Genomic DNA, 11,435 nt, shown 5'->3' with positions numbered 1-11,435 from the left:
AACGGTTCTAACGGTTCTGTTTCTAACGGTTCTAACGGTTCTAACGGTTCTAACGGTTCTAACTGTTTCTACGGTTCTGTTTCTAACGGTTCTAACTGTTTCTAACGGTTCTAACTGTTTCTAACGGTTCTAACGGTTCAGCAGCTGAAGCAGAACGCTGACGCCTGACGTCCTGTCCCGTTGGCGGCGGCGTCACGTGTCCCCAGTGGGGCGTGAGCGCTGGAGCATGTTCCTCCACACATATGTTCTGCTCATCCGTGCTCTCCAGATGAGGCACGCCTCCAGGAAGCATTAGCCACGCCTCTAAGAAGCATTAGCCACGCCTCTAAGAAGCATTAGACACGCCTCCAGGAAGCATTAGCCACGCCTCTAAGTAGCATTAGCCACACCTCCAGCGTCTAAAACACGCTTAAAATAACCACATCCGTGCCCCGCCCACCAGCAGCAGCTCCATGCTACCATTGGTCTGTTCTAGACCCTCCCTCAGGGGGTGGGCGGAGCGTGGGAGGGGCTTGTCCTGTGATCCAGAATGTGTTTAAATGTGGTGTGAATCCTCACTGACTGGATTTGTTTTCTTGCAGAAAATCAGGATCAGCTGAACCTGAACCTGGACCTAAACCTGGACCTGGACCTAGACCTGGACCTGGACCTGTGAGGACAGGAAGTCCCGCCTCCTTCGTCCTGCCTGAACATCTCCTGGACGACTGTCTCCTCTCATCGTTAACTCTTCGTTCTCCTTCCCCTTCTTTTCTACGTTTTCGGCAGAGGACCGCCCCTTCCTCCTCCTGGCTCCTCCCCTTCCTCCTCTTGGCCCCTCCCCTTCCAGACCAAACCAGACACCAAACTGTCAAGAGAAGAAGCAAAAACCCGTTTTGATCCTGACGTCCTGATTCGCCGCCTTTGGACTGACGTCCAGCTGTATTTTTCACCTCCGTCTGCTGCTGCAATGCATTATGGGTTCAAAGTGCTTTAAGGCGGATCTTTCAGCTGGTGATCTGCTCCTCGTTTGTTTGTGTCGTCGTGGCGACGCCTCAGTGTTTGACCGCTGCGTCTGAGCTGCTAAACGTAGACGCTGCTACCCTCCTCCTCCTGCGTCTGTTTCTTCCACTTGATGACATCACGCCGGGCGACGCCCTTTTTTCTGACCTCCGTCTGCATTCTTCCTTTTATTCTATGACAAACATGCAAATCAAAGCTTCCGCTTTGGGGCCGACAATAAAGACCTGAAGCCATAAAGAACACCAGCCATACGAGCACAGAGCCGCCCCTGAACGCATCACGCCTCTGAACGCATCACGCCCCTGAACGCATCACGCCCCTGAACGCATCACGCCCCTGAACGCATCACGTCCCTGAACGCATCACGCCCCTGAACGCATCACGTCCCTGAACGCATCACGCCCCTGAACGCATCACGTCCCTGAACGCATCACGCCCCTGAACGCATCACGCCCCTGAACGCATCACGCCCCTGAACGCATCACGTCCCTAACCCTAACCCGCTGCGAAGCCGTCCAGCGTGTCGGCCAATCGCGTCCGCCCAGCGTGGCCCCGCCTCCTCCGGCGCCGACGGATGAATCGGGACACTTTCACGTCTGTTCTGTGGGCGGAACCTCGCCGCCCCGCCCGCACCGCGCCCAAGCGCTGCTTCATCCTGTTCTGCTGGGCCAAGCTCAACTCGGAACAGAGACACGCCCACGACGGGTTCCGGCGCCGTCTTGCCGCGGTGTAGTCGCGTCGCTGCGGCACTCCGGATCGTTTCTTATGCCTTGAACGCCGCCCCGCTGTAACGAAACCAAACTGTTGAAGCAAACCAACCTTTACCGACTCTTCCTGAGATCATTTGCAAGGAAAAACTTTTCTACGGGCGAAAGTTTGTTCCAGAAACTTCCTGTCAGCTGGTCGGCCAATCACAGCGGAGATCCCCGACGCTCGATTCGCCAAAACGCTCATCAACACGTTTACATAAGCGCTCAATGTTTACAGACCTTTTTTGAAACTTTTGTGAATATTAAATAGTTTGGCGACGGTCGGTCGCCGTGGCGGCAGCGGCGCTCCAGAAGGCCACGCCCCTTTCGTTTATGTGAATGAACCACTGCCTCCTGTGACGACTGTGATGCCTCCAGGTTTTCTATATTTGTACTCGTTTTGCATTGAAGCCATTCCACGGCGGACCACCGCGCCTTGACTTTTGACCTCTGACCTCCATGTTTACATCCACCGCCGCCGCTGAAGGACGGCGAACACGACGCCGTCGTCAGCGTGAACTTTGCTAACTTTGCAATCAAATGATGAAAGCTGCCGTGTTCCCCGTGCGCTCCCTGCTCCTCCTCCTCGCCTCCTGCCTGCTCGTTTCCACGGCGACCGTCGCCGCCGAGCGACGGAGGAGGAGTCCCGCCGCGGCCAGTGAGACGTCCACCACCCTGTCCCTCCTGACTGGGTACAAGCCGCCGCCCCCGGCGCCGAAAGCAGCCGAGGTGGAGGACGGCCCACCGATGGTGGCTGAGCTGCCTCGTAAGCCCCTCCCCCAGAAGATGTTGCCTAGAAACGTGACGGCCGACGCCCTGAAGCCTCCGCTCGGCGCCGCCCAGGTGGCTCCGCCCCCCAGACAGCTGGTGGACGTGGACGTTTGCAGGTAAGACCAGAACTGCCCCCCCCCCCCCCCCCCCAGTGTGAGGCAGCGGGTCGACCTCCTACATCACTACATCCTCCAGGGGTTCCTGTTGCCGTGGAAACGGATGTTATGCTTTAGTTTGTTCGTCCGTTAATTCAGGCTTAATTTCAGACCAGAGGGGGAGGAGTTAAAGTAGCTCCTCCCTCGTCCATGAATGGAGGAACTAGCTTTGATCCCCTTCAGCGGTTGAACCCTATCGACCCGTATCGGTGCTGATGTGACTGGTTGCCATGACAACAGAAGCGCTGAGAGGCGTCCAGCAGTTGCTAGGCAACCTACAGCGATCTGAAACAAGCTGCGGCGCCGCCGTCCAATCGGACGCTGCGCCTTAACGGGTGTCGGTTCTGTCCCAGTCGAGGCGTCGTCATGGCGACGTGGAAGTTGCACCTGCATCTATTAGCGTTAGCGTTAGCATTCAAAGCCTCTCCATGTGTACTCAGGTGCGGAGGCTATGCTAACGTAGCGTCCCTAGACTCAGGCTGACATCTTGTTGCTCACGGTGGGCGGGGCCTTCTCTCCCCAGGGGGTACTACGACGTGATGGGGCACTTCGACAGCACCTTCAACTGCTCCAAGGGCAGCTACATCTACTGCTGCGGCACCTGCTTCTACCGCTTCTGCTGCGAGCACCAGAGGAGCCGCCTGGACCAGGAGGCCTGCAGCAACTACAAGACCCCCCTGTGGGCCGACCCCCAGGGGTTTGCCACCGCCGCCACCGGCAACACCCCCGACCCGGGCTTCGAGACGCTGCAGCAGCAGAGCAGCAGGTGAGACCGGCGAGGGTTAGCATGAGGTTAGCATGGGGGTTAGCTTGAGGGCTAGCGCTAACAGAATATTGTTTGAATGAACTTCCTGTTGTTGTCCCAGCACGGCCTACGTGATCGGGGGGGTCATCTCCTTCACGCTGGTGGTGGCGGTGGGGGTCAGGATCGCCTTCAGCAAGGTGGCACGACGACCCCGCAACAGGGAGGTCAACATGCCCAGGTGGGGGTAAATGTGAGGTCATCAGATTGGTTCTGGATTCAGAACCACACCGTCTCACCTCCTGCCCCCCCCTTCCCACCCCGGCCCCCCCAGGTCCCTGGTGGACATCCTGCGCCATCAGTCCACGCCGGCGCAGCAGGACAGGAACAACGCGTCCATGTTGGCGACGACGGCCTCCGATGGACGGATGTCCAAAAACCTCTACACCCCCATCGGGGGGGGCAAAGACAACCGCAGTGAGTAGCGCCGGGGCAACAACCCCAGCGGGGCAAAAACCTACCCCCCTTCAGGGCTTCCATCAACGTAGGTTCACAAACCTCCGTCCGTCCCGTGACGAGTCAGCTAGCTTAGTTTAGCTTAGCTTCAGCTCGGCGGTGGACTGTCCTTCCTGTCTGTCTCCCGGTCCCGTCTGTCCATCAGTTTGTCGGCTCTTCTCGTTGCAGCTGGGAACTTGCTCCGCCCCTTTAACCAGCAGGGCTCCGCCTCCAGCCCCAAACACGCCGCCACCACCGGTAAGCCTCGCGGCGAGCGACGGGGGCGGAGCCACGGCCTCACCGCTGCTCTGTCTGTCTGTGTTGTTGTCGCTATGACGACGGCGCTCTTAGAGCATCCGTGTCGCCCTGGACGCTGCTCCGTGGTCGTCATGACGATGTTAGCGAGTCGAGGGCAACACGGCGTTCATAAGAGCAACTCTGCCCCTCCCCCACCCCAATGCCAGCCTACTCCGTGTCGTCTTCCTCCTCCTCCTCCTCCTCCTCCTCCTCCTCCTCCTCCTCCTCCTCTGCGGCGGTCACATGCTTGCCGCTGGACACCAGAGGTCTCAGCTTTGGAGTGGTTACCGTGGCAACCCAACGTTGTGCCGAGCAAGCAAAAAAGCAATGCTAGTACAAGAACGCTGGAGATGATCGGGACGCACGAGTCGCCAGGTAGAGGAAGGGCCACGCCCACTTTACTACTGGACACGCCCTCAACAGACTGATGACAAATTACAGGTAGTCCTCAACTTACAAACAAACGTGCAACACCATATCTGGCTACCAATGCTACAGTAATATTAGTACAATACATGTAGTCTTCAACTTATGAATATTCGACTTACAAACATTCAAAGATATGAAAAAAAACAGGTAGTCCTCAACTTATGTACATTTGACTTACGAAAATTCAAAGATATGAACAAAAGCATGCTGCCATATCCGACTACTACTGAGTACTGTTACTACAGCACTACTACAGTACAGGTAGTCCTCAACTTATGAACAATTCAGCTGACCACCTCTCTTAACCAGTTGTTTGTAGGTTGAGGACTTCCTGTTTATTAAGATTATTAAGAATTAAAACTAGCAACAAAGGTTTGATTGCGTCTCGTAGCTACTCAGGTGTGTTCTATCGTGGACCAATCAGAGTTCATCTCCTCATGATGTCATCACACCTCGGCGGCTCCGGATCGATCCCGTTGTGGTCGGGGCAATTCTGTCGAGGCTCTCGGCGCTAGCATTGCTTTTCTCCCCCCGCCATGAAGTCGATGTGGTGTGTGCTCCCCGGCGACGCCTATCAGAGCCCTGATTGGCCGATTGGCCGTCGCAGGTCAACGAACCCCGGCAGCGGCGGTTTCCTGACGCTGACCCTGCAGCATGTCGTCATATCCAGAACATGAGGTCACAGCTGAGTGCGCCTCCATGTTGATGATGTCACTGATAGCCCCGCCCCCCCTTCCTCCCCGCCATGCTGATCATTATTGATGTACCGGAGCAGCTTCTGTGTAGATGTGTGTGTGTGTGTGTGTGTGTGTGTGTGTGTGTGTATTTACATGTTTGCGTCGGAGCCTCAGATCAACACGTTTACAAGTGGTTGCCATGGAAACGGTACACACTTCCTGTTGTCTGTGAGGGGGGGCTTCAGCCGGTTTCTTCTCCTGTGCCCCCGTCCCTCCAGAGCGGGGGTCCCGTATGAACAACAGCAGCCAGCTCCCCGCCGGCCCCGCCCTGCTGTCCGGCAGCGGTAAGGGTCCCGGCGTGATGGGTGGGGCCATGGGCGGGGCCATGAGGCACAACAGCAGCCACCCCTCCTTCTCCCACTCCTTCCACAACCTGGCCCAGCTGCCCCCCTCCTATGAGGTGAACCTGAAGCCGGAGATCAACCGCTACAGCTCCTTGAAGAGGCTGGGTGAGTGGGGGCGGGGCCAGAGGGAGGGGCGGGGCCAAAAAAATCAAAAACACGGTCGTCTTCCAGAGAGCTGATTGGTTCTTAAACGTGATGTCAGACGCAGGAACCAGGAAGTGAACACACGTTTGTTTGTTTGTTTGTTTGTTTGTTTGTTTGTTTGTTTGTTTGTTTGTTTGTGGGTGTGTCATCTGCCCCCCCCAGAGAAAGAACTGGACGAGTACTCGGGTTACTACGGCTCCAAGCGGCGTCCCACCAACGCCCCGCCCTCCTTCCACTCGTCCCAGCACCACCTGCCCTGGGGGGGCGACTACAGCCTGGGCTCCAGGGGCACGCTGCCCCTCCACGGGTCGCGGCCCCGCCTCCACATCCCCGCCTCCACGCCCAACCCGTACCCGCTGCCCGCCCAGAGCCAGCCCCCGTACGGCGGCGCGTCGTTCGAGCGGCCCCCCCGCCGCGTGCGCTCCCAGGACCAGCTGCTGGCGCTGGGGGAGGGGGGCACCCTCACCCGCCTGTCCAAGAACCAGCAGCACCAGTACTACAAAGCCATGATGAACCCTGGGCGGGGCGCCAACGCCCCCACGCTGCGCAGGTACGATGGGAGGGGGCAGGGACGGGGGCGGGGCCACGAGGGGGGGTGCTGATGCGTCTCGTCTCGTCTCCAGGTCCCACGAGAGGCTCCTGGTGTCCCCCGACCGCCTGGAGGACCAGCTGCTCACCATGGGCCTGGTGATGGAGCGGGGGGGCGGGGCCGGGGGCGTGCCCACCATGGGCCGGCTCAGCCACCACCAGAAGGCCCAATCGCAGCAGAACATCTGCGCCACGCCCTCCATGGACCGCCATCACATGATCAAGATGAACTCCCACCCGACGCCAGGACACGACCACGAGCACGGCGCCGTGCCGGGGGGGTGGGACGGCGGCGGACACCCCAACGCCCGGCGGATGGCGTTCGCCAGCAAGCGTCAGAACACCATCGAGCAGCTGCTGTTCATCCCTGGGGGGGGAGGAGGAGGCGGGGGGGGCCTCCGGACGGGCAGTAAGAACGAGGTGACGGTGTGAGAGAAACTAAGCCCCGCCCCCTTCGTCAAAACACAAGGTGGCGGCGACGACGGATTGTCTCGCCGCCGCCAATCCAGAAAGAATATTCAGCCATTCTTTAAAAGGGAAGACAGAAAGAGCAAAAAAAAACAAGGGCGGCGCCGAGGCTGCTGGGTAATCGCCGTGACCTTTATTGAGTTTATTGCGCCGTCCTGAGTCCTCGAGCGCCGTCAGAACCGACGGTCTTTGAACCCACCGCCGATGATCGGGCGCCGAGACGGACGAAATATTTCAAACCAAACGAGCTGCTTTAGTCCGAAAAGATCCCAAAATATGAATAATAAAATAATTATAAATAATAACATTTAATAATAACAATAATTATAAACAACAAAAAGAAAAATAAATAATAAAAATAAACAAATAATAGTAATAAAAAAACAAAAAACAATGATAATAATAATAATAATTATCATGTTAGCCTGATTCCAGTTAAACTTCGTTTAAGTTGTACCTATCCTGCCGCTCAGACGCTGGTCATGTGACCTGTCACCATATTTTTTGTCAACGCGATTGGAGAATGAAGCTGAATTGTTTTTGCGCAACTATCGAATGCGTTCACGGCTCGATTTCCTTCGTTTAACGATTAAAATGCTAACTGCTGCTAAGGCCCAGTCACACCAGCACTCACACGTAGATCAGAGAAGCTATCTTAGCGTTAGCATTGGCTGCAGATTGCTTCATTTGTTTTTATTCAGTATCTTCTATGGCTTGACTGACAGGTCTTTATTGGCTAAGCTAACGCGGTAGCTACACAGCAGTTTGCCAAACGTTTGCTGCTTCAGGAAACGTTTTTCTTTCTTGAGAAACTGCATTGATTTTTGCTAAAGTTACAAAAGTAAGAAAATTCATTACAGAAAAAAAATGAAATGTGAAAAATTATTATTAACAACTAGCGCTAGAATATTCACTTCTCGCTAGTGTGTTAGTGGTTAGCTTGTTTACTAAGGTTGAAGGTGTTATTAAATTAAACAGCTTGAGCACGTCACGCAGTTGCTGAGTTGCTAGCTGTTAGTTCGCAAAAGGCTAACTTTTTAGCTCTTGTCTGCTTTCAAGCTGTTTTTTTTTTAAAAAGAGGCGTGGCTGATGGTTGACAAAAGTGTAAAAAAAAGTTTTTAATACATTGTTTAAACTATCTGGCTCTGCTAACAATGATGCTAGCACTTAGCCAGCAAAAAGACAAGTTTGGGCGCTGGTGCTAACGGTCAGGTTTGCTACTGTGTGTGTGATGAAGTTCAGTCTGGTTGAAGCTTTACTGTCGGAGTAGAAACGACTCCGTTGTTCATGAGACGGACGTCGCCTGATGTGACTGAGCTAACGATGCTAAATGTCTCACCTGCCTCTTAGCAAAGAGTTTGTAGTTCAGAGCCGTTCTTCTTTAGGAACGTTCTTTATTAAGTAAAAATAAATAAATGAAAGGCTTATTGATCGGTGATAGCATGTTTACCAGCTACTGAGTTAGCTGGTAACTTTTAGCTACATGCTTCACCATACCCAGAACATAATTATACACAGGCAATTACAGGACAAGAGTCCGAGGTAGGGATGACATGTTTTCTATGAATTATTGAAATTTATTGTTGAATTTGCAGTCAAGTGAACAAGGTTAGCTATAAAGGCTAGCTATCGAGGTTAGCTTGTTTGGACCTCTTCGATCCCTTTTGAGGAAAATTGTTTGACTTCAATGATTATTTAAAATGATAAATTATTTACAGCATGTTCTTATTAGCGTGTTAGCAGTTAGCTTGTAATCTACATATATGACCAGCCCTCTTTAGGCGATATTTTATTCACATTTTGACTAAACTAAATTTAGCTAGCTCACGAAAACACTTTATTAGCATTAGGTAAACTTACGATTGCTAAGTGGAGACACCCGTCCAGCACAGAGGAAGTGAAACCTTTTCCACCAGTGACACGTTTCCTGTTTGCTACATTTCCTGTTTGGATGTTGGTTCTATCGGGGCAGTGGCTAAGCTAACAAGGTTTCTAGTCGTCACTTAGCACAAGTTTTGCTAGCTCAAAAACACTTTGTTGACTGAAATTAGTTTCAATTATGAATTAAAATTATTAGCTTTAGCATGCACCTAGTTTGCTAGTCTGCTAGCAGTTAGCTTGTAAGCTGTATGTCGCGACATCAGCTTTTATTTAACCTTTTGTGTGTGAGCAAATTATTTAAAGGCTAATATGAGACAAGAAAATGTTTCCTCCAGTTTGTGACAAAAATAAAAATATATTTTAGCTGTAAGTCAGCAAAATGTTCTGAATTATTTTTTGCTCTCAGGAAACAAGAATTATGCATAATTTTGTCCAAAAACAGTCGAGCACAAGAAACAAACAACAGGGATTAATAGTAGCATGTTGCTAGTTAGCAATTAGCTTGTTTCTTAGATGTTTCATCATCCACTTTATTTTAGTCCCCTTAGTTTGAAGACATTCCGCGGTACAAAGAAAATTTTTAAGTAACCTTATGGTTTAGTTTGTGACTGAGCTAACAATGCTAACTCTGTTAGCAACAGTTCAGAAACTTTGTTTTCTTCAGATAATATTTGTTGATTAAAGATATTTTATTCGCTGAGTGGACACAGAAGAGCTAATCGAGGCTGGAGGACTAGCGTTAGCTTCCTCCTCGGTGCACGAGCTAGCCCGTCGCTAACGTGTAGCTTCACTGTCGGTCTCTGGAGTGACTGGGCCTTCAAAGTAAAACCTGTTTAGCAGTGTGGGTTTAGCCACCTAGCTCCTGTGTACAGTGGGTGTTGATCGTTGTGCTGTGACCCTTATGCGAATTCAGATGTTTTGAAATCCGACCAATCATGAAGAAGAACTGAGCTAACGTAAACTCACGTCACGGGTCGAACGTTTGACGACCCGACCGCTCAGATAAACCTCCGTTCTAACGGAGAACCCTCGACCTCTGCGACGCCAAGGTCGAGGGGCGGGACCGAGTCGGGGCTAAGGGGCGGGACCGGGTTGAGGGGCGGGACAACCGACACTTCACACCAAGGGCTAAACCGATTACCTTTGTGCGTCTGTGCTGCGTATCGTCTCGTTCCATTTCTTGCTCGTGCAAATTTATCTTTACGTTTGTGTGGAGAGAAAAGAAAAAAAAAACATTGTGTAAATACGTCACCGTTGTCATGGGAGACGAGGGCGGCCATGATGATGTGATAGTTCATTTTTGTCACGTGTCGGTTTGATTCTCTAATCCTGAAGCGTTTTGTGTCCTTGATGCAATCACAGAGAAGACAGAAAGCGCCAGAGTCGATGATGTCATCGCTCCCACCTGTGATGTCACGGCGTGCGAGTGTGTGACGGTACATGTGGCTGTTTCTCGTGTGTGTGTGTGTGTGTGTGTGTGTGTGTGTGTGTGTGTTCAGGACCGCTGAACTTCATTCTTCAACCAAACTTGGGGTCGTCTCCTTGGCGACGGCGGCACTCACCGGCGTGGGCGTGGCCTGTTCATATCAACTCGTGATGAAGTTAAACGGCGTTTAATTTCAGAAGAAAAAGGGAATCCGTGGCAGCGTCTCCGGCGGTGCTGCGTTCACCAAAGCCAGGACTTTTTTGAAAATGTAAAATTGTGTTTCACGTTTTGGTATTTGAATAAAAACGACGCCATTAGTTGTGATGTCACAACGCTGTGATGTCACAAAAGTTTAAAAGCTGTGAAAAACGAAGGAAAAAAACATTTTTCACATTTTTCAGCGAAAAAGAACGAAAAACTGTTCCTGACATCAAAGCCTGACGTAACGATCTCCAGCTAATCGCTCCCTGATTAAACCGTGTGTGTGTGTGTGTGTGTGTGTGTGACACAGGTGTGTCGACCACGGGGGGAGAGGGGGGCTACTCTGCATACCTCAAACTGTAAAATACATTTATTTATGAATCCTTTGTGTCCGTTTCCATGAAAAGAGAGAACGACCTCAGAGACGTGCGACCCTTTTGTTATTGGTGATCAATTCCTGCATTTGTAGAAACCTCCTGTTCAATTGGTAATAAAAGAAAACTCCCTGAACTGTGTGGGCGTGGCTATCATTGATCAATAAACCAATAGATCTGTGATGCTTACGGCTCAATCACGGATCCGGTTTGCGATGTGATTTAATATGAGACTTTCCACAGAAAAAAGTTTTATTGGAAGGAAATTAGTTTTTGTAACCCTACAAAAACCTTTCCTTTAAACCTTTAAAGCGTGAACCCTGAAATGAATTCCAGAAAATCTAATTTTGGAAAAACATCAAACGGAACGTTCTGACAAATTTGTCAAAAAATTTACAAAAATTTGAATATATGAATAAAATTAATTAATACGTTAATAATCCCGTAGGGGAATTCGGGTTTGTTTGTTTTTTTAGCTTTAATGAGTTTTAATCTGATAATCCGTCAGGAGGCTCTGTTTGAGGCTCCGCCCCCTCAAGTGAGCTCAAACCGTTAAAGTAAAAAAAACACAAATAACATCCGACCAGCAGTTTCACCGTTTGTTTGTTAGTCTCTGGGTTCCACGGATCCATCTG

General features: G+C 51.5%; 1 protein-coding gene across 1 annotated transcript; it reads left to right on the top strand.

Annotated features, from left to right (window-relative positions):
• The first annotated feature begins 592 nt into the window (after positions 1-592).
• On the top strand, positions 593-7,163 carry LOC137607047 (protein shisa-7-like). Its single transcript, XM_068332500.1, has 8 exons — positions 593-2,635; positions 3,198-3,440; positions 3,541-3,657; positions 3,751-3,893; positions 4,101-4,169; positions 5,593-5,823; positions 6,025-6,412; positions 6,486-7,163. Exons 1-8 carry the CDS (start codon positions 2,289-2,291, stop codon positions 6,880-6,882), a joined length of 1,935 nt encoding a protein of 644 aa, XP_068188601.1. The 5' UTR covers positions 593-2,288; the 3' UTR covers positions 6,883-7,163.
• The last annotated feature ends 4,272 nt before the right edge of the window (positions 7,164-11,435 follow it).

The sequence above is a fragment of the Antennarius striatus genome, chromosome 14 (assembly GCF_040054535.1).
Source record: "Antennarius striatus isolate MH-2024 chromosome 14, ASM4005453v1, whole genome shotgun sequence".
In the NCBI taxonomy this organism is placed as follows: domain Eukaryota; kingdom Metazoa; phylum Chordata; class Actinopteri; order Lophiiformes; family Antennariidae; genus Antennarius; species Antennarius striatus.
This window is presented reverse-complemented; position numbering and strand designations above follow the sequence as displayed.